Source organism: Anopheles stephensi, chromosome 2, assembly GCF_013141755.1.
Source record: "Anopheles stephensi strain Indian chromosome 2, UCI_ANSTEP_V1.0, whole genome shotgun sequence".
NCBI lineage: Eukaryota > Metazoa > Arthropoda > Insecta > Diptera > Culicidae > Anopheles > Anopheles stephensi.
This window is the reverse complement of record NC_050202.1, coordinates 78,605,676-78,629,387: the sequence shown is the minus strand read 5'-3', so window position 1 is coordinate 78,629,387 and position 23,712 is coordinate 78,605,676. Positions and strand designations below refer to the sequence as shown.

The 23,712-nt window shown below is 43.8% G+C and overlaps 2 protein-coding genes and 1 long non-coding RNA gene across 7 annotated transcripts in view; 1 reads left to right on the top strand and 2 right to left on the bottom strand.

Annotated features, from left to right (window-relative positions):
* LOC118508525 overlaps positions 1–23,712 on the bottom strand; it is a 113,343-nt gene that overhangs the window by 31,911 nt on the left and 57,720 nt on the right. For all 5 annotated transcript variants that reach the window (XM_036048394.1, XM_036048393.1, XM_036048395.1 and 2 more), the window contains exon 3: positions 19,988–20,306. In XM_036048394.1, the coding sequence (XP_035904287.1) occupies positions 19,988–20,229 (242 nt within the window). In that variant the 5' untranslated portion in view covers positions 20,230–20,306. The remainder of the gene's footprint in view (positions 1–19,987; positions 20,307–23,712) is intronic.
* LOC118508530 lies at positions 3,506–5,001 on the bottom strand. The gene is made up of 2 exons (XM_036048407.1): positions 4,154–5,001; positions 3,506–4,088 (listed from the first exon to the last, which is right to left on the bottom strand). The coding sequence occupies exons 1-2, from the start codon at positions 4,987–4,989 to the stop codon at positions 3,551–3,553; spliced, it is 1,374 nt and encodes a 457-aa protein (XP_035904300.1). The 5' UTR covers positions 4,990–5,001; the 3' UTR covers positions 3,506–3,550.
* On the top strand, positions 14,542–15,231 carry LOC118508534. The gene is made up of 2 exons (XR_004905801.1): positions 14,542–14,650; positions 14,728–15,231. It is a non-coding gene; the product is annotated as an uncharacterized LOC118508534 (long non-coding RNA).

Genomic DNA, 23,712 nt, shown 5'->3' with positions numbered 1-23,712 from the left:
CTGACGGTGCGCTTCCGGAAAAGTGGAACCATAGCGAACGACACTCACTGCGACTGATTCGACTGAGATCTATTTTCGGTTCGTGTTGCTTTGACGCTCTAGTGGTGCAGAAACAAGGACAATGTTGAAGAATCAGCCAAACAATAAAGGGATGCTCGGTGGGGAGAGCAGAAAAAAAAATCCCACCCCTAGTAGCGCTACCAGAGTAGTGCTTCAAATTGACCCATTCGCTACCGCACTATGCTGCAAGTTATGGTCCGTTTTTCATCGCAGTCCTTTTTTTTCGCTCCCCAGTTTCGTGGAAAACCACCGATTCGCGAACGTGATTATGTTTTAGCGCATCATCAGCGATCCGTGCGCGTGGCGGATCCGTCCATCCTCGCCACCGAACTTCTTCAAGTGCAACCGGAGCTGGTCGTTTGCTCGTTGATGATCCCGTTGTTGCAATGGCGTTTTTTCTTCTCTCTTGTTGGCTCGCGCTTTGTTTGCTTCCTCCGCCCAGCAAGCGGGAGGATTTCGTTTCACAAACTATTCGTTAGCATCATTTGCACCAGAGGACAGCACGTCCCTGTTGGTAGTTTTTTGTTCGGTCCACTCTTTGGAGCAGCGGTAGCTTACGTATAACAGGATGGTCCAGCTTCCGACGGACCTGGTCTGATATTAAACGGTTGCCTAATCCAACCGGTGGCAGCCCTACCAGAAGCTTCGACAAGCTGGCACTTTTTGCTGACGCTCGCGTGTCCGAGCACAGTTTGACTTTATTGTGTTTGTGTGTCTGTGTCCCTCAAACAGTGTCGCCCCCACTTTGCATGATCATTCACTTGGTTGTTTGAGCGGTAATCTATCTTTTGCTTTGCACCGTACTTGGCGTATCCATCGCTTTTTGCCTGATAATCATTTCTCTTTTCTGTGAGCGTGCAGAGCTTTGCAGCACTTTCGTAACTCTTAGCAACGCGAAACAGCGTACAGCGAAGCGTGGAATTTGCTGTGATTTGCCAAGGTTTTTGAAGGCTATTTTTAATCATCAAACATTCCGGCACGATTATGACGATGCTCGGAGTCGTACTGGCACTGAGCGTTCAACCGTTCGACCGGGAGAGCGCTTTGGCAGTTGTATGGTAATTTTGTTGACAACATGGTTTGCCTGCTAATGAGTAGCTAAGTAAACAAATGGATATTTACTGATATTGCATGTTTATTTGATGGACAATAATAACATTTTATTTGCAATCCGATTGGAAGCATTTGTCATGTAGGATTTCAAATTCTGTCACTTAAAAAATGATAAAGCCATACAATAAATAACCCAATGAAAACAGTCTGCACCAGAAACGTTCTTCAATCAGTACATCCTTTAACAGCCTTTCAGTGCTCCCGGAAGGATTGGCTAAAGTGTTGATGGTTCAGTTGGTGCTCTATCAAGCACACGCTTCTTTTGGTACTTTCCATCAGAAAAAAAACCGGGAGAGCAAGCAAAAGGGATCAACTGTCGAATGACGGCCCCCCGTTCAGTAAATTGCTTCCCATAAAGTGGTTTTTAAGCTTGAACTTTTCCTGGAAATGCAATAATGATCCTCGGAAGGGAGCCGCACCGAAGGTAACGTACGCCCGAAAAGGTTAAAATAAAAATCCAACATTAAGGAAAGGAAAGGAGCTTGTGAAACGAGTATCAGACAGTGTAATCCTTCCTTCCCCGGGAATAGGCGCACGGTTTTTAATGCAAGACAAAACCGCTTGGACGATTTACTTCCAAACACTTCCGGCAACATCTTGCGACTGTTTCGTAACTGGTAGACGCTGTTGCAGCAATGACGAAGATGGAAGAAACGTGGACCAGGCACGATCCCGATGGCTTTGGTGGAAATCAAAATGATGGATTTAACTTTATTCCGTTTCGTTTTGGGCGCTGGTTTTCCCCCCAAATACTAGTATTCGTTTCAGCTGACGTCCTTCCATAGCTCTTACACCGGGAGGAGCTCAAAACCTTACATTGGGTTTCTTTTAAACAAAAAAAAAATGCTCTAGCGTATGGACGTCTGAACGGATTTCGGGAAAGAATCTAGTCCGCGGAAGCATCTTTCAGTCATTCCATTATATTTTTATAGCCAACTTTTTTTTCTTCTTTTGGGACGATGTTCTATTCCTTCTCCACCCTTCGAAGAGGATCTACGGCGGGAGGCCTGAATCTTTGCGTTCATCTGCCGAATAAAAGCGCTAACTGGTTTGTTAGTCTGTAGCGGCCTTTACTAGACGTTCCCGGGCGCTGTTTCATTCTGGACGGACGAACGGGAAGGTTAAAAAATACACTTTGGCTGAGTTGGATTTTGTGTTTGTTTAGCTCTTCTTTTTTCTTCTCTCCATTGCCACATCAACGTGATGTGGTGTGCCACACAATGCTAAACAGCGATTTGCCTTCTCGTCTGGTACGCGTGTCCATCCATCTGTTCATCCATCCGTCATTCGTGAAGGCTGCTGATAGAGGAAGATCCTTCCCGCAGCGGTGAAAAGGATGACGATGGTTATAAATGTAATCCGTAATTGACCTAATTTTCGTATATCGGTGTTGATGTCTGTCTGTGTATGTGCATAGTTTGAGTGCTCCCTTCCATCATCAGTGTTTTGCAGCTTAATTCACACACATTTCCCTTACGAAAGGATATGTAGCTTTAGAGAGATACTACAAAAATCAGCTGACTTTGTTGCTATACATTATGCAGATGTATGCTGTGTGAAAATAAGGAGACTTCTGTGCTTCATAAGAATCCCCAGCACATTATACTTTAATACTGATGGTACTTTGTTATACCGTTGAAAACTCGAACCTACTCGACGAAGAACTGCACCGGGAGAGGGTCGGAAAACATAAATCGTTGAATCATGTATATTCGACAGTGACTCGAGGCAAACAAACAACTCACGCATTGACATTGTGGCAGCGCATGGAAAGCATGTAATTGCAATGAACATGAGTAAAACATACACAAACTCAAATAAAAACGAAATACGCTGATGATTGACGTGGATTGGTTGTGGAAAAACTAAAGGTGCGTGCACGGCTAATGCAATTCAATGTTAAACACAATGTAAATATTGAAATCCTACAATAGCGCACCGATCTACCTTATGAAAACCTGGTGCAAAAGAAATAAAAGGCTCAGCTTACATTCGAGTTTACATCAATGGGGCACATAGTTTTTTTTTTTAATGGTTCCTGTTCGATACGACAAGCTTAATGATTGCAATGTGGCTCGTACGGCGTAATTGGTGTTCTAGCAAGCTTTATGTCAGTGATTGGAATTCTTTGCACGCAAATGCTTGTTAATAATGCTTTGTTTGATCTAGTGGTTCAATCCATTGTAAAACGATTGTTCGTAATTGACTCTTCAGCTCCTATGCCATGCGGCTGGATGTCGCACACTGGAACGCATTTCCAGTGGGATGCACACCATTTTACAACAGTTATATCGGTTCCCCAAAGACTCAGTTATTAACCACAACAGCTTCGAAGTGGAATTAATAAACAATGTATTTATTGAATAGACAAAAAAAGTCACGTAATGGTAGTTATTTGTGTGGAAAACATTTTTTCCACCGGATCATGCCGTGTCGGCTCACAGTTTAACCATTTTCTAAAAACAATTAAAACGAGTGCAAAAAATCCGTTGAAAGCTAGCACCACAACAATAACAATATCCGGTGAGCTCCAGAGGGTTAACAAGAGGCAAAAGAAAGCGTAGGTTTGAAGATTGATCAGTGTAAAGGTTAATCCCAATGTGCTCACTGTCCGGCCACCATTTCCACACAGTATGTACAGCTGTTCGAGCGCTGTGGCAAGCGAGCATGTGTTCATAATCAACCCAAAACGAGCTGCGATCGGTTCCTCCAGATAGAAGTATAGTGCACCGGCAAGCAATTGCCCACCAAAGCAGGCCACCATCAGATCTGACGTGCGAAGGTAGATCAGCAATAGACCAAGCGTTGAAAAGACAATTGCCACGTAAAACAGCTGCCAAAACACGGCGACTAGATCATCCGAACTTAGAAACGGTAGAAAAGGGCGAAGAAGTGTGGTATTATCGGTCAAAAACCTGAAAGTTGGAAGATGATGTGATTAAATATAGAGTTTAGTGTGAGAAGGTGCTAAGTTCATTACCATTGCAGCATTACGCTGTTCAGTGCAACGGTTGCGACGAGAATTTCCACCATAAAGAGATTCAACCGAGCGTAGTTCTTCGGTCGTGCTGGATTAGAAGAATCCTCCCGAGACACACAGGGACCGCAGATCATTATGGGTTGGTAGATGCCCAATTGTAACAGTGTGACTGCCAGATTAAGCATGTACTGCGACACGATTGGATGGGTTGCTCCCAGTTCCGCCACTAGTGGGTGTGTTGCCGAACCGAGGCTCAAGGCCAATGCTCCCGCAATGAGATAGTACAGCCGCTCGGCAGTGGGTGAGCACAGTGCAAGCTGATAAGCGTACAGCGACAGTTTCGATGACCAAAACAGCTCCGACAAACAGCCAATGTATCGTAGCTCGTACGATAAATAATCCGGCAGGTACAACAGTGTGTACAGCAGTGCAACTACTGGATGGCCAAAGTGTACGATCTTTTGTAGCAGATCGATCGATACGTTCGCTTTGTGGCATGCGGTGAGCAGCATCACCGACAATATCCTTGGAACGTACAGCAGCGCATGGTACTGAATTTCGATCGCTTCCTCCGATGGATCTTCCTCCTCCGGGTCATGGAAGTCTGACCGCACGCTCAACAGTACACCATCGTCGTCCTCTTCCAGGGCCGTCTGCTGCAGCTCTTGGCCTCTCAGGTAGGGGTCGTATCCGTAGGAGGTCAAAAACAGTGCCACCACTGTCAAGTGCAGCACCCACTGACTACTCCACGACCGACATTTCACATCGTCACTGTCACTGTGCCGACCTTCGGTACCACTTTCGCCCAAGCGCGGATCACTGCCACCGTGGTGCATGATGTGCAGGTTGCAACTGACAGCCAGTTCAGTGGGCCACACGAACCCGTTCGGCTGTGGCCATCCAACCGTGGGCAGTTTTGGGCGGCGCAACATGGCGGAACAGTCGGCGTACGGTTGCATGCCGTACTCTAGGCGCGGTTGCTCCGGGCTACCGCCCAATAGGCTGCAAGTGCAGTTTGTTGGTTCGATATTGACTTCCGCGATAATGATCCTTGAATGGATAGTGGAAAAACGACGGTTTATGACGTGGTTAAAAGGGCACGAAGAAATCACCACCGCCACTCACACTTTCACGGCAGGGCTTTTTCTTTGGCTCATTAGAACAATTCTAGCACAACACAGTAGCAAATCAATGAGGTCATGAAAGCTTCAACATTCAGATGCTTGTTTATGGTGCCGTTTGTTTCTGAATTTCCGGCTGTATGGGACGTGGTGTGTTGCATTGTGCGGACAGAAAGAAAAACCTTGTAGCGTGTATAACGACTTGTTAAAGCGTCGAGTAAGAGAACGAACGGTAATTGCCGTGAAAAATAATTTAAATAATTTTAAAAATCATTTGAATACTAACCATCTCAACGGCGCATGGATTCATGAGTTATGGGCATTTCTTGTGTTTTAGCAGGAGTATTTTTATTTTTAAATAGCTTTAATGCTTCCAAGAAAACTATCACTCATTTTGAAGAATTATGATAAACTTCTTTCCATAGGTCTATTCCATTGGAAGTGGTTAAAGAAGCGAATCATGGTTAAATAAAATCAAACTATTTTATTATCAAATGGCTGGTTTCAAGCAGGTTTCAATTTGATATTCAATTATCGATAACATAAGATTTAATACACCGGCCATAATGATCATAGAAATAGCAATAGGGTCAGGACGTTTCAGCATCTCAAATTTTCTCGTCCATTTTCCTTGAATGTGAATGGTGAAAATCAATTTAGCAAAATTGTTTTCACTAACCTCGCCCCGAAGCATGAGGTTTCGTTTGCTTTCGATGACGCTTTTCCTTTCACTGTTCGCTAAACTCTCGTCTACTAGCAGCTTGCGGTTGAGAAATATTTTTTCGCTTTTTTTCGCATTTCTTTTCAAGTATGTGCTGTTATTGAATGACGGGCAGAATCGCCACAAATCCATCACGTTTCACTGCAAAAATCATTGCCGTTCGAGTTTTTGACCATCGTCCGTCCGTGTTGTGCTTTTCTGAGAAACTGTACGGAAGCGTTGGCTTAAGACGCACTGTGCGTTATTGTTACGGTAATAGAAATCTGTCACAGGAAATCACCTGTCACCGAAAACAAGCGGAAGCAATTGGTGGTACACATTCGGTAATCGGAAAATGATTGAGTCATTCCGAAAACTGCTGCACGTTTGTTTGTGAATGGTTTCGTTGATTGTTTTGGAAAGACAAAATTGAACTGCACGAAAGTTATATTAGTTTAAAGGTTTAGAAGATTTTTCATACGAATTCGTAACATCATTACCAGGAATCGATACTTGGCCCGAAGAAAGTTTAAACCTCAGTAGCGTTGATGGTGACATGAAAAACTAAATGGCCCACATGCTCTATCTGAAGCGTTCCTGACCATCCGAAGGACTTGCGGTTAACGACGGAAGATGGCAACCACACAAAATACTTTGAAAAGTAGTTTAGCAATGTGTGAAGTTTGCCTAAAACTTTCACTCAACCATCAAATTACGTTTCTCCAACTTGTATCAAATCCTCTGTAAACATTAAACTTTCCATTCAGTTTGGAAAAGAGTTTTGTAGAAAGTTGAGAATGATTGAGACGGGTTGGCTCTCTTTGTAAAACTTAAAGCAGGATTAAAACCCCACGGTGACAATATTCTAGATATTGCCTTGAAGTTTCATCGTGTTTATATAAAATCGTGTAAATGTAAAATATATTTAAAGACTGTATTTACTTCCTCGATATATTTGAAGGACTAGAGACATAACTATATGAAAAGCTTTTCTGTAGTAAAATACTGTAAATCACCCAAATGCACAGCCTAAGCCGCCTTCCTTACACACGGTTTACAAGCGATTGATGAAGCTTTTCGATTAAAAACCCTCTAAAATCATAACCTTCGTTAAGGAGAGCAAAAACCACAACTTTTACATCTTCGTTACATCGATGATGATCCTAAATCAACAAGCTTTGTCCAACATGAGACCGCAGACTGGAAAGATTTATGCAAAGAATGGTGTGCAAACATCCCGCTGGAAAGGGTTTCCGATTCCGACCGGAAAGCAATGTTTATGAATAAAGATATCGATGCGGACCGCCATCTAGGTCGAGATAGTGCTAGATGATGTTTTTATAGGATCGTTATAAGTTTGCTGATTATTTTTGGATGACAAAGATGGATCATACAAACTCCAAACTCCCACATTGTAATGCATGTTGTGCATATATTTGATGTAATATTTTTTATGGTCGTATTGCAAATCGTTTTGTTTATATTAAGTTTGAATTGCATTCATTGCATTTAGGTCATCCAGAAGCCGTAGTTGAAAAACGCACTGAAGTCACAAAACATAAACTAAAACTTACAACGTGTGTTACAATGTACCAGGCGGCTCCACCAACGTTCGCTCAACAGCCCAAAAGGCAACGAACAGAAAACAAAGCACATTAGCAATTGTTGCTGGACCATATTTCAGGCTTTACATTTCAATCGTTTTGTGCTAGCGCTCGGTTTTGTCATCGAGCGAAAGACGATAAACATTATCCTCAGACACTGGTAACAGAAAAGCTGGGCTATAAATTTCACCTTAGCCAAATCCTTAAAATCCTAGCTTAATGCAGTCTGGCTTGTCTGCGGGTTGAATGGGTCTCGCCCAGCAACACACCGAGAGCATGGTTCGGGCACTGGTGCCGTTTCCAGCGGTAGCTATCAATTTAGTTTTTGTCTCACTCCTGAAACGGTTCAACTCCAATGAAGCATGTTGTTTATGGATTAAGGGCTTTTAGCGAACGGTTCCACCAGAGTGCATGCATTCGATTGGGCGCGATTCCGATGTGTGAACATGATGTAGGGTCAATAATAAGCATTGATGTTTGTAAGCTGAATTTTAAATAGGTATATAGGTTGAGCTGCCAACACACACACGCTGTACACTCGTTTACGGTCCATTTTTGTTTCTCTCTATAAATCTACAATTTCATTAGAGCTCGACAAAGCGCACGAGGCGAGAGCGATAATTTAGAACACATTTTGTGCGGTATTAAAGTCCCCTGGCGCTGCACGTCAACATCGGAACTACTTTGCTTTATTTTCCCTTTTAACGTTGAAAGTAGCTCGACACTCTTCGCGCTTACGGCACAGACGAGCTTCAGCATTTCAGGAATGAAATGTGATGTTATTGATTTTCTCTTCTCGTTCATCGATTGCTGTGGTGCGTACACTGTGCACTACATTTTCTACAGTCGAGTACGGAGCAAAGGTGGATTATTGCATCGAAGCGGAGAGGAATCTTTTCTCCCGGCTGAAGGTGGAATCGCCCCTCGAAGGCAACGCGACACTAACAGGCAATATCGACGATATTTTATCCTTTTATCGTGTCGCTCTGTCGTCGCCAGCCAATCAAACGCCACGTTAGTACGCGGGCACGATCAGGAAGTCGGGTCGATGCCTGCGGGCAGAATTGACACCAACGCTGGCAGTGATTGATTGAAAATATGCTGCCGGTGTGTAGGGTCGGTAAGCCTGCCGTACGGTAAGGGCTTAAGAAACAAAAAGTAATATGAAATAAAAGTGTATTTGTGTAAGTTTACTGTTGATTCATAAAACTGACAGCCATTCACACGTTTGAAGCCATGAGGAATGTCACTTGTTTGTCTCATTTATTATCACTTGTCGAGTTCGCTTTAATGGCCGATTGGATTTTTCTGGTGGGTTATAGTAATATAAGAAAGTTAAAACAAAAATCGAGGCAATGTGCACAACTACTTATCATGACTGTGTTTAAATGGGTTAATCATACTTGCCATCAATGGGGCTTCCACTAATAACATCACTGTGTTTTGTGCATACACTTACCTGAAAGTAGAATAAAAAATACTCAATGTTAATAAGATAAAAATGATTTTAAAAACGCATAACAATTCTCGAAACATCTATTGTGTTAGAGTTTTTTGAAGTTATTTATAATTCCAACCAGAGCTCTTTTGAATTACTTACGCTACTTTAACGAACACTTATGCCTGCCGTGGTAACGTAAAACCCATTTTAATCAACCCGATGACTCTTTGAAATGTGAGTCACGTTTTAATTGTGCATTGGTTTCAGCGAAGAAGAAAACATAATCTCCAGCGTCTCTACCATCGCCTGCACTCGTGTTAGATGTTGTATGGTGTACTTCCCTCCAACGAACCGTACGCAACGGATGGTGGCTTGCATATCGCGACCTGAAACGGCGAAACGTGACCGGATTTGTGTGTTTGTAAGAGTACTCGAGAACGAGAATCGTCGGGGGAATGGCTGAATTTTGCTGATAATTCCGACCATTCTTTCACAATTCGCACGGTCGGATGTAGCTGCACTCGCAACGCGATAACCGCAAATAGCATCCCTCCCGACAAAGGTGGGCGCGCTAGGAGACTTTTGATTTTTGGTGCTCACACACACATACGCGTTGATATTTCATCACCGATGAGATGCGAAATGTATGACTGCGCACTAAGCAAAGTGACGTTTGCATCGATTCGTCTGCATGAAGATGAACTCGTTGGCACAACCAACCTCAGCGTGCACGTGCACTAGTTTCCTGCATGCATGACAGTGTGGTGGGTGGTGGGTTGGATTGCGACATGGTTTTAATTTCCTGCCACAGGGGAGGGCGAACTACTTGCTCATGAATTATGAGTCTGATGTTAATTTGGCTCGGCGATCGTCTCACGTCGTTCTACGTAATATGCGAGTGGAGATTCAAAATTTCAAAATCTTCCTTCACCTACCATCATCAGAGCGGAGAGAAAAAAAATCGCATCGCATCGAAGATGTATTTGACACTTCGTCATGGTAAATCCCACGCGATTGCTGGTCCTCCGGTGTGGTCCGAGCTGCACAAAGCACCGTTCCAGCTGAAATAAACATAACGCGATCCGGATGTTGATGACGACAGCTCGAAAGGTGCTAATAGGCAATCAATTAGTGGTTTTCGGAATGGAATTCGCACTCGCTATAAGCACGGACCTCGCTTTACAGTGGCAGTGTCATTTGTGCTAGCGAACGTACCACTCGAGTGGCATCGGGATTCGCTGAACTCGATATTCGTCCCAACCCCGTTGATTGATTTGTGAGGTTAGCTTCGCCCCAAAAACCTAACCACCGCTTGCTTAAGCATCGCAGTCGGCGTGAGATCCCTGCCACCCCCGGAAAGCTTAACGCATCGTGAAAATGAGAAAATCGTTGCTAGCAGTGACAGTGCTGATACTTTTGGTGCCAGTTCGTGCCACTCCCGGGCGCCCTGTGTACGTCGGTGGTGGCGTTCGGCCAGTTATTGCACGGCCGGGGTGAGTGGTGAGCCCATTTTGTGCGCACGCGAACATTTTCACTCAACCATAATGCTCATTTAAAACTATTGTTCTCTGTGTGGCGATGTGTTTTTTTTCTCTGTTTCTTTTAGTACTTATCGGGCGCCTGTTATATACCGACCACCGGTTGTGGTGCAGAAAGTAATTCAACCGGTGATTATTGCTCGTCCCGGCGCTCCGTTTCTGGCTGGTTAGTGCAGGGTGAACTCGTCCTTAGTGTGGCTACTCTAACACGTCAATGGATACAGTTGAAAGGAATCGCTTTACTGTTCTACAAGGCATTATGTTAAGTTTTGTGTTGTTGGAATAAAATATCTTTTTATGCATTTTCCTCATGGTGTGAAAAGCAAAGGTTGTGGAATCAGCAAGACAATTCAAGATAGAATCGACAATAGAAACTTCAGCACTCAGCTCAGCACTCGACAAAAATCATATCGAAAGGTACAGAATAAATACCCACTTAATAAAACAATTTAATTCACTTCTCTACCTTCACCTTTTCTGCTCGCAGTCAAGTGATAAAGTTTGGTGCGTCATCACTTTATTCGCGGCTCGGTGCACTTTGCTCGCCCAAACAAAACCAAAAAACATCCCCCCCCCCCCCCGATGGTTCGAACAAAAGTGACTTCATTTTCATAAGCCCTCGCACACCGAAAACATCATTTCCGGGCAGGCTTTTGTGCTCGTAGGTTCTGTACGTAAGTTCAGTTTAACAGTTTAACAGCTGCCTGCATGAGCAGCGGTCACCTTAATGCGGCCCCAGATGGTGGAAGAAATGGTACGCAGTGCATCATAATCAACACACTGCTCTGCAAAAGGCACTGCAACAAGCCAAAGCACGTTTAGAGGATTTGATTTAGCAGGCAGGAAGGGCGGGCAAGCCTTTTGCAAGCTTGCCGAAAGCTGTGAACGAGGCTAGCAAACATGGTAGCCTGCTCGCTACCATTCACGCCACAAGCACCGCGCTCGAACAGTCGATCCGCACGAGTCCTGCAACGGGTGCGATAGCTGATGGCTGTAGCTAATTTATTGCACTTTCACGTCCAATGCACATGCAGTGAAAGCACGAACACAGGGAACACATGCATGCATGCAGAGCGGACAGGATATTTTAACGATCCGATGGGTGCCAGAAGCCGGAGCAGCACCACACTACCTTCACACGGAAGATGATGCGGACGGAGACTTCGATGCTGTTAGTATTATTTTTAATTTCCCATTACCAGTTGTCTGGCAAGGGTTTAAGATTAATTAGATGTCAGTCAAACGGTGGCATGGTGGAGGTAAAGGCACGGTGATCACGGCGCCGTCACCGAAGGGGTTCGTTCCTGCGAATGTGGCAATTGTCTGGTCTGGTGTGTGACATGTTACCGGGCGATTTGGTGTGCACGGGAAGACGTGACGGCTCATTTACGACAGATTGTGCGCAGGTGTCTCCACCGAAGCTCGGGCGGAGAAATTGGAGCCTAATCCAGCACAATATCATTCACTCTCGGTTTATATAAAATGGTGGTAGCATGTGGTTCTATTAGGTATAAGCTGCTAAAGGGGTAAATATTTCTCAATCTAAAACCACTTAATCTGTAAGTTAAGCCTAGGGGTCTTCATTATTGTAATATGCATCTAAGCAATAATAGCATTATTGTATGCGCCGTTACAGAGGTAAAATGTACAACAAGCATTGGAATGAAGTATTTTTTCTACGTAGTAAAGCTATTAACCACCACCACTCGGTTCACTGTTAAAAATGGAGCAGTGATTACCGAGCCCAGCATCAAAATGTTTTCATTCCTGAACAAATTTGGCCTGATGAATGATGTTCAGAAAACAAGGAACTACAATGTTTTTGTCATGTCACTCCCTAATTGACATCCACGGTCAAGCCACAAAGACGCACTTCCGGAGGAAGTATGATCCTGCAGATGCCTATGTTCCTCTTTCATTTTTCCCCACCGATTTGGCACAATTTTTAGACTTCATTTTTTTCGTCTTGAGCGTCTTAAGCTGACGAAGCCCCACATACCATAGCCTGTTTAAGATATTCATCTCTACCTATCTCGCTTTTTTCTTCAACGCAACGGCTAAACGGCTGCCCGATTGCTCGTTTCGGAGACAAAATTAATTAATTGAAAATGTTTGAATTTCATTAGTGCGCTCTATAGCTCTTAGCCGTGTCGGTGGCACAAATTTCCGACCAAAGTTCGTACATTTCAGACCACACCATTGGACCACATCGAAATGTGTCTATGCGCGTTCGGAAGTTGGTTTCTTTTTTCTCACGTTAAACCCTGAACGATTGTTTCGGTCCGGCAGTGGGTTCATTCTAATGAGTTTGATCCTTCAACGCTGTGCCGAACCGTAGTGTCGCATTTTGCCTGTTCGCTGCCAGGCTAGATTTGGCTAAGCGATAACAACGTCTCAAAGGACTCGATAGGATTGGTCAGAAAAGAAGCACGTAATCTCATTAAATTTACATGAGTCTGATCAAAATCTAATTACGAGATCGAACCGTATCAGAGGGATCGAAGGACGGTTCGAAGCTGTGGTCACACGGACGCGAACCGTTGCCACTTTTTTGTTGTTGTTGTTCCTGTTGTATGGGACTCGTGGAAGCGACCCGTAGCGTGTGCACTTGCCAAACGTCGCTAGTAGCCCAATATCGCTGCCGAACCTAATCGACTTCTGCTCGGTGGATGGATTTAAAAATTCAAGACCAATGATTTTTCAATCGTGGCCTAGCCTTTTTCCGAGCGTCTGTGGGTTTGGGTGTTTTTTCGCTAGCATCATTTTTTGTTGTTGTTGCTACAGCCCCTTTCGAATGCTGTTTGGTTTTTCGTTTCGCTTTCGGATCCTTCCGGTTGGGCAATCAAAAAGAGGCCAGATTTGTGTTTTATTTGTGTGTGTGTGCGTAAGAGTAGGTGCACAAAGCATCGCGCACGCACACAAACGCATCAACCAAAATGGATGGTTTAATCAACGGAAGTACGCCATTACTGTTTCGGATGAGGGAGCTGATTTCAATTCAGTGCCACCGGTCCACTTGCCGACTAGGCGCTGTAGCCTGCGGGTTTGCTTGCTTTTTATCGATTTTGCTAATTTTAGTGACATTCTGTGAGTGCCTTTGGGTGTTCGCCTACGAATGTTGGGGTTGGGAAGGCTCAAATGATTCGAATGATGGAAATGATGGATCGATTCGTACGGCAACAGCTCTTCAGTGTGTGATGGAAGAGTAATATTTTAAGGGGGTCATAGTGATTCGAAATGAAATCGTGTGAGTATGTATCCGAAACGAACAATAGTTGGACGACCGATGGTAGTATGAAATATGCAAAATGTTGTTTGGTTTGTCAGCGGATTAATTTTCAGTTTCATCCTTTGTCGTCAAGTTTCAAAGTTTGACATACTCAGCGAGCATTCAATGAGGCTGTATCCTCAACAGGAGTGTAGTCTGCATTATTGCATTTTTCATCAATATCAGCATGATTGTTCTCCGTGTTATTAAACTTTCAATGAGGAACGGGAAAGCTATCGTTTGGAAAAATACCACGAAAGAGGTGGAAATGCTATTGTTTTGGGAAAGCCCAGTAATGTTGCGAGTAAGTCATAAGCTATTTGTATGAAAATGCATGTCATATGCGGACTGGGGATTTCATGAATATGGTTTAAAATTGCAACAAATAGGTTTTGTCAGAAATCAATCTTATTTCGGGGGAAAAAAGTCATAAGGTAAGAAATGGCAGAAACCTGATCACTGCACATACATAGCTATAAGAAATGCTTTTACAGGTAGTGTTCAGGGATAAACATGCACGGCACCAGAATCATCAAACACGGTATCACCTTTCAACGATCCACTGCACTCATTTTGCGATGGGCAAAGTTTTTGCATTGACACAGTTCTTATCTTACGAGCCACCCCACCACCGAGATGCATGCGGTTTGTCGTTGTTCGGCAAGACGTTGGCAGCTATAAATACAGTGCATAACTTTGTTCCCTTCACAGTTACAGTTTAGTTACTCGAGCGACTATCACTAGCTTGCAACGAGCTTTTCTATCAAGTTACGTGTCCTCTACGGTAAATCGATTAACAAAGTTAAAATGAAGCTCTTCCACGTGGTTAGTACTACTTATTAATTTTTATCTCGAAATTGGGTGTCAACTAAAACACTTTTCCTTAATATACCGTTTAATAGTTTTTCATCGTGTGCGCTTTAATTGCTGCTGCTGCTGCCAGTCCAGGACTGGTGAGGAAGGCAATTGTTAAACGACCAATAATCGTAAAATCCGCACCAGTTATCGTTCATCGTCCGATCGTAGTGAGCAAGTACAGCTCCCACGGAGGATGGTGGTAGTGGCGAAAATGTCAGCGGGACCAGCAAAAACTAATCCATGGAACAAGAAAATCTTATTACCACTTCCTGTGTGACCCACATCCCAAACGTATCACCCAACACCCACAGCTCCTTGCGTTGCTAGGAAGCATTCCGAACCGCTGCATCGGTGACACGATCCAATTAGAATTTTCACGTACCGAGAGCCACGTTTTATATGCATTCGAACGTACCCTGAAATTGCTTCAATTAAGCCAAAAGCAACGACTCCGTTTACAGCCAAACGTAACACTGACGAGAGCGTACAATAAATCGAATAACAGCCAAGTTCCTGGCAATCCGTTACGGTTACCCACCGACTACCGACGACTTGTTGAAGAGTTTCCTTCCTAGGCGTGTTGTATATGTGCGTGTGTGTGTGTGCTCTCTAATACCCTGGTTGATTTTTCCACCGGGATGGTTACCATTCGTTCCAGGGCTAGGTTGCGCTTAGTGAATCAACTGCAAACCGAAACCCCTCCGATCCGATTGTAATCCATCCCTAAAAAGAGAGTGTAAACGGTCCTCTACGAATGTGCCCCCCAATTCAACCGACCATCTGTTTCCGAATGTACTGTCACAAACCGGCAGAGCTCTTGTGACTGTGGTGAAAAGTGTGGGAAAAACCTAGCTCTGTTGCGAAAAGGACACGCCGGAAGTTCTCCAGAATCCTCCCGGTGCAAAAGTATAGCGAAGCAACGTTCAGTAAAACCGAAGGCCTTCACCGAAAGAAAGTGTATCCTTCGGTATGAGGTTTCAGCTTCGATGATGAGGACACTCGTAAAATCCGGTCATTATCGTAAAACTATACACGTATCCCCCTGGCCGATGGGATCGCCGGTTCGGAGGAACCCGGGAACGAAGCGGTTGGGTTATCGCTCCGTTTTGCCCAAGAGCTCGGCACAAGATGAAGCTGTTATATGTCCTTGAAGGGAAAGCTTCCAGCCTGGATTAGTACACCGCCGGTTGGGGATTTATCAGGGCGGAACTTACTTACCAGTAAATGACCGGTTGGCAGGTTGTTTGGTCCTCGGTGAACGATTAGCGCCAATTGAATTACCTGTCCCCAAAGGGAACCCAACAGCTGGGGTGCAGTAGTACACGGTGGGACACCACAGCCCTGAGTGTTGTAGGGGACAGATTGGATTTTGCACATGAGCAAATGAAGCTGGTTCTTTGCATTCGAAGGCGTACTTTCGTAAGGGGGGTAGGATTTCTGACTTTTATTCGCTGGGTCGGTAGTACTGTTTTGTAGAGGTGCGCCCATCCGTGCTTGATTCATACCAGTTTCAATCTTGTAGGATTAAGACTTTCTATTCGCAAACAGATTTAAGTACTCTCCTCAACCAAGTACACTTTAATTATTTCTTACGACAGCTGGATATTTACATACGTGCTTTTTAACTGATTTATCCACCCACCCCCCCCCCCCCCCCATCGAGTTCACCGACGTATTGAACGAAAGAAAAACTAATTCAAACATCAATAAGGCGTCCTATCTCAACAGATTAGAAGAGATTTCATCGCCTTAATCTAGTGTGCGTGTCAAAGCTTGCACCACACGCTGGGTAAACACATGTCACGGTGCATCGCTGCAACGGCACAAACACTAGTGATTGGATTGAGCTAATTTACGTGTTTGCTGCTAGCGTTGGCATTTGCTTACCGACAGGCATCGAGAGTGCTGATGGGGGAGTGCTGAAGTCAATGACGGCCCTTCCCCCCCCCCCCCCCGTCCCACCCACCACAGACAATATAATCAAACGCACCGAGTGGCATTGTTTGACGTGTAAAGAGAATCCACTCATCACATCAATCCTTTTGCGTTCCTTTCACTGCGTTGCTGGAACTGGACGCCTGCACACGATGGCATTCCTGCGTGACCAATCAATCCAACGGCATGTAACATTGTCCTTAATTAGTTCGGAGTGAAGCTTTCTGCTGTCATGCTATGCTCTGTCTGGCTTAACGCAACTCATTGCTCCGAAGAATTCCTGCCAGCAGCTAGATTTATGTGTGCTTAATCGATCACTCTCAGAGATTTTCAGTTCCAGCACGGTGGACTATCTTTGAAGCAAATGCTGCAAGTATTTCGTTTGCTCATCGGGTACAAAGTATCATTAAGAGCTGTAAATAATGCCGTTTGTCAGAGGTTCTTTTCAGATAATTGTACGTTTAGATAGGGTCATACTGATCGGTCGGAAGGTATTGAAGTTGATATGAGGAGTTGTCTAAATCAATACTTCTCACGTTTCGCAAACTAATGCATTACTATGGCCATTTAATTTGTGAGTGAAACGTGAAAGTAGCGAATAAAATTCTGATAATGATATTTATGTTTATTTTCCGAAACGTATATTGCAATTTTCTACTCATCACACACTACGTCAAGCAATTCAACTAGCAACTGAATCTTGATCGAATTGAAAACATCCAACCGGTCATCTCACTGTCACGATCAACAGCCTATACATTATTGAACACAAACAAGATGCCTTAATTAACAATTTGCAAGCAATTTGTGCACCCGGTCTTAGGTAAGCGATAGATTGTGTAATTGCCCATCAGACGAAATCTGGCGAAACATGATTACACTTATGCTTTAGTGGAGCAATGACGGTTCGAAATCAATTGACAAGAGTGGTACTTCGTGCTCATATTAACGGACAGAGAGAGAGCAATGAAACGAACAACGTTCAAGGTTGTATTTTGTATCGACAATCTCTATAACGTAATTATTTAAATTAGCAACAGTAAAACCCCAACCAAAGAGAGAAACATAAATGCTGCAGCACTAACTTATCAGGATATTGATTTTCATTTCACATCCAAATGATTTGGGAACAAATCATGCCTTTTTCTTAGAAGACGATGACGACGACTTAGGGAAACTACTTGGAAGGACGCGGCTTCAGCAGGGCAATTCGCGACAAGCGCAACTCTCATGGGAGCTGGCCTACGGTTGAAGCGTGCTGTTCGTATTATCCCAGCTACTTGAGCAGAAAATTGCCCAGAAAATTGTCATATTTGTGCTATTAGCGCGACGGAAAATTGATTGTGCTAGCGTGCGAGCGTGCACGAGACCTCCCACGGGAAGATCTTTTTGAACATTTTTGACTTTTTTTCCGGCCAAAAGCGATACGCACGCGGTGACTCGGTTCGCGAATGTTCACGCTCGCTGTCTGCTTCTGTTGACATGTAAGCAAAATTTCGTCGCAGGATCCACCATTACTGCGTTTAATGAAGATATTGATGGATTGTTTCAATTTCACAGCGTTGAACAACGGAATGGGAAATCAATTTAATGTTGATGCTGAAGGTAGCGCGTGTGATTGAAGGCCGATTAGTTAAATTTAGTTAAAAAAATGCAATGTATTGATTTTACTGTGCATCCTTCAGGTTTTCTCATCTGGTTGGCTAGCTGGCAATGTTGTGCGTGACAAGAATAACGTAATATACGTTTTTGAATATCTTCCTCTTCTTTCTTAGCCAAACGACCACTTCAGGTCATGCCTACCATTTATGGCTTACTAAACTTATTGATACCGCATAGTTTGACTATCCAACTCGCTATGGGGTACACTATGAGGTCCTCACTATGGGAGAACGGCCCAGATGAGATTTGAACACCGGTCCTGCCGTGTGAAGAATGGCGTCGCATCTACTACCGAGCCGCCTCCCGTTTTTTAATAAAAGGTAATCAATTTAGGCAAGGCGGTCCGGTGGCCGAGGCGACAGCGGCGCCGGTCTTCACACGGCAGGGCCGGGGTTCAAATCCCATCCAGACCGCCTCCCCGTACGAAAGGCTGACTACTTTTCTACGGGTCAAATTAAGTCACAGAAAGCCAGAAATGGCAGGCCGAGACCTCTCGAGGTTGTAGTGCCACCGAAGAAGAAGAATCAATTTAGGCATATCAAATAACAAAAAACCTTTATCATATTTGATGATAATAAAATCTTACATTAAAGTACATGCACCGGAACCGGAGCAGACTATCTGTGAGTTTTCTCTGCTATCACGCGTCGTACACTTACGCTTAACGTATACATTCCAGAAGATTGTTTTCTTTTATCACAAAAAAACACTTCTTCCATAGTGCTCTCAAGATATGTTTGAAGGAATGTAGCAAAAGAAGAGATTTTTTTGTTGTTCTTCTCTTCTCTTCCTCATATGCAAAAGATTCAACTGCCAGCGAAGCGTTCTTTTTACTGCTGTTGCTGATGCGGATGCTGCTCCCTTTCGTTGGTACGCAGTTTGTGTGGAAGGAAAATTAAATTGAAAGAGTTTTATAAATTGAGTTTTGTGAGCCAACTCTACTTGCATGTGCGAATATTACATTGCCGACTTCGCGAATCGAGATGGAGAGACGCCAGTACCGCGTTCTACCGGTTGAACGGTTGGTTAGTTTTGGTGCAACCATACCACCCCGGCATGAACCAGTGTGAATGAACCTCGATGCCAGACATTCGCTCGGTATGTCATACAGATTGGACAGAGGGGCGAGATACGGAAGATGGGGAAAAGATGACTAAAGGTCCACAAGGGTTTGGGGGGAATGGAAACGAAATTTGTATTCGTACATGAAATGCGTTTAAGAACGGAATGTATAGAATGTGCGCCAATGGGACAATCAACATTTGTTACCATTTTTACTGTCAGTATGTTGCGTGTAGTAGTATTGTCCAGGAGGGAAAGAAGAAAAGAGTTGCTTCATTTCTCCTTCAATCTTTATAATTTTCGTGGATGTGCATGACGTTTGCCAAAGCTTAAAAAAGCGAAAGCTCTCATACACCATACAAACTGCCAAAAGCAAATGGGATTAAGTTAAAGATTTACGATACGACCAACTTCAGCCGACCTCCTCGAGGGTTAGACGTATTAATTTTCTCTTTTGTGTCCCCTTGCATGGGACAGAAATCAACCGAGAAATGTCGCCCGATAAACACAGATAGCTCAATTAATTTGCTCTGCTGCCCCGACGCTCGTGCCCCGCTGTCGTTCGGTCGCTATCGGAGGGACAGATCAAGCCGGCACAGTTTGGTTTGGTGGTTCAGTGGGCAACAACCGGTTGCCAATACTTACTTGCAGTAGTAGAGCCGACCGTCCTTGGCCGTATGGGCCGTCCAGCCTTCCTTGAGCTGTTCCTGAAGCGTCTCCAGATAACGGCTAACGTCCTGTATCGGTGGTGTGGACGAGGCACTGGAAGAGGAGGTCAGTGATGAGGGTTGCTGGGCCGAGAGTAGGTTCGGTGCATGTTGCTGAAATTGTTGTTGCTGTTGAGGTTGCTGTTGGTGTTCTGTAGAAGGTACAGGTTGCAGGAGCATTCTGCTGCGGTCAAAGTCTCCCGGCAACGACGATGGACGTCGTTATCCGAGCGGGAGAGCAGCGGGCAAACGAATATCTGAAAGTACAGAACGTATCGAAACCAGAAATGAGATGAAAAGGTTTCACCAAATGTACAGCAATATCGTTTCTGAAAATTTTCAGAACAAGACAAATGTTCCACAACTAGCCAGCCGAGCAATGTTTGCTCAAAGTTCAATATCAATTATTTGTGTGACGATATTACGAAGCAGTGGCATTCATTTGTCTTTCTAAATTACACTGGAAACAACCGGAATCAAGCACTTGCTCGAACTGAAACTTTCGCAGAATCTTCATCCAGACAGACTGATCATCCCGACTAATGAATTCCAATCGCTTCGGTTCACAGAATTCAGGCCATCTGTACGTCTCACAGGGGAACATTTAAATCTTTAGCCAGCCAGCCATCATCCCATATTCTGCCATTGTTCTAATAGTGCTTATCAGCTAACCTTAAGGAACACCTTGTCACTGAGGCGTTTTACCCATCTCCCAAGGACAATCACTCATTCACGAGACCGAATCACACCCGACTGAACTAATCTTTGCAACACAATCAGCGCCAGCCACACGTCGTGCAAGAATAGTTAAGCATACACTGCGCAGCCCGGGCTGAAAATTGAAGGTGGCATTGTGCTCGTCCAACGCGTTGGCAGCTTTTCCTTCAATCATGCGTCTAACCTCTCCGTTGAATTCCGCTCGAAGAAGCATCTGCTTGGAGCAGAGAATTGTTTATGACAATCATAGTTTGCGATGTCTTCATACCGTTTCATCCATCCTGCACACGGCGAGAGAAACTAATATGTTGAATGCAAAGCAAAGTCGAGAGTTTAAAAAGTTTGTTTATATATTTTTCTCACATTTAAAGTTCTCGGCAGTAGCTTCCAGAGAGCAGCGAAAGATAATGGCAAGACGTGCCGCTTCTACAGAGTGTAGAAGTGATCCACTTCAAACAGCTTCATCGTCTGTCATTAACCCTTGGATGGAGAATATTATAAGCATTTTGTATTATATTTTTAAATCATATAAAACATGTTCAACAATGCACATAAATATACCCCTAGCTGTTGCCATAACACCGAAAATATGCCATTCCGCATTAAAGCAGCAGCATCGGCGACACCGTTTCGAGACGAGAGCTTTTTCATCCCGCTGTACTGCTATAGGTTAAAAAGGCGTTGTGCATTGCGCAAATAAATTATGGTTGGGCGTTGATGACGAAGACATAAATACTGAAATGTAGATTCTTCAAGAGCAAAAAAGGACCAACACGCAGGCGGGAGCATGGAAGCAAGGATCTGGTAGATGTCTGTCTTCATAATTGAATTCAGGCGCATACCAGTCGGACAGGCACGCCTTACACTGCGCCTTTCCTGCAACGTCTGGCAGCCCGCACCTAACGAGCGACGAGCAAAAAGACTTTTTTCTTAATGGCTGTGTATCTTGAACTACATCCGTAAACTTTGGAGTGTCCAGCGTTTGCAGGCACAGCCCGTTGTAGCGCAAGGATGGAAAGGATAGGCTAAAACCATCTCTCTGCTGCTCCATCGGAACCATCGGTACGGGCGAAGCAATTGAGTTTTGTGCAACAGCTGCGTTTCACAGCCACTGTCAGTCACACTCACGCCAAACGCAGCAACACGCTGCAATTGGGTTAGTGCAGCTCGGTTCACGATGGTGATGGATGAGTTTCAACCTCCGTGCATTGTGCTTTTGTGTTTAATGCTTTTAAGCGCAATACTGAGGGGCTCGTGGCGAACATTGGCGAAGATGCGAGATTGTTTCCGGCTATTTGGTAGAATTTTTGCCCCAGGCCCCGGGTTTCCCCCCATTGCACTCGCAAATAATTTATTTTCAGTTCAAACCACAGCGAGCGATGGTAGACGTTTTAGATGTGGTTAGGGTATTTTTCAGAACAAATGAATCATTTTTAGCATTGCACCTAGTTGTAATAACAATAGATAGCAAACATATTAATACAGAGACGCTTAAGTGTTCACTAAACCCAGAATAAGGCACATCATAAGAGGTGTTTGAGTTCTTAAAATATTTTAACATATTGTCTTTTCAAACCGCGAAATAAATGTTGTGATGCACAAAAGCATGCTGTACGACCTTCAAACATTATTCTCTCGGCCTTAACGCTGCATTGCTATCAAACAATCGCAAGTCGGTTTGTTTTCACAACAAAAGAGGAAAATAATTGTGATATCATAATTACGCAAGTAACTGAAGCAAAAGACCTCGATTCCACCGGAGCAGGATGTGCTGTATTGTTAGAAATATGGGAAATGCTATTTCTTAGATCATTATAAGGGTTTCTCAAAATGAATGCTTTGCTGTTGGAGATAAGGAAAAGCACAACGAATACCAATGGGGTATTCCTATTTTTTTCTCTGAAGAGTTGAGTGGACAATTTCTTCAAAACCATTAAAATTCACTACCTGCTTCCGTTAAAAAGCTTAAGACTAAACGGAAAGTCTAAGAGCACCGAGAGTAGTGCTGTTCTACCGCTTCAGCCACATCAACTCCTAACATTGTGACAAGGGCTACCCATTGTGGTATGGTGGGGTTACCATTTTCGATCTAATGCCCTATTTCCAATGACTATTTTCCCATTTCCCACGTGTTTTCCAAGCATCCTGAATAAAGCATTATACCTGACACAGCTCATGCCAGAGTCCTAACCATGGTATGTATGTTTAACAAAACCGTTTAACTTGAAATGGGAAGTGACGAAAAACATGTTCGGCACCCCACAAAACAGCCACAACCACCTGCCAATGCATAAAATGAATGAAACCCAGGGAATGCGGTCCAACCGTTGTTGATAGGTTGGGAAATGAAATTTTAATGACCACGGTAATAAGATTGTATGCTTATGCGGAAATTCATTGCTGCACCTTTCCACGTACTTTGCCCGAAACTGGAGAAGAAGCATGTGGCGTATATTTTGGGATGTTGATTTATGCTGTCATGTGTAAGAAAATGGCGAAACGAGCATGAGCTAAGTGCATGAAATGAACATACGATTTAACAGAGAACGATGAATTATTTCCGTTCGCTTGTTAACGTCGTAGAGGCAATGTGGTGCGTGAGCAAAAATAAACCAGGATATGAATATTCAGTTTATCACAATCAATTTCGTAGGAAGCGATTTATGAACTAGTGTTTGATGAAAGAACGCTGTTGATAATGATCAATCAGATATTTTATATAATGAATAAAATTAAGATTAGATATTTGATTAGATTACATAGTAGAAAAATAAGAAAACATCGACTACTCGAACATTTCCGGCTCTTCCATGTAGGATATGTAAGGTGTGAAACCAATTATTCTTCCAACTGTAAGCTTTGTGTAAGTACCTTCATTTACCGGCGGATATTGGCAGTTTCGAACGATCCACAAAACATTATTCAACCTCGAGGCTAACCATTGCC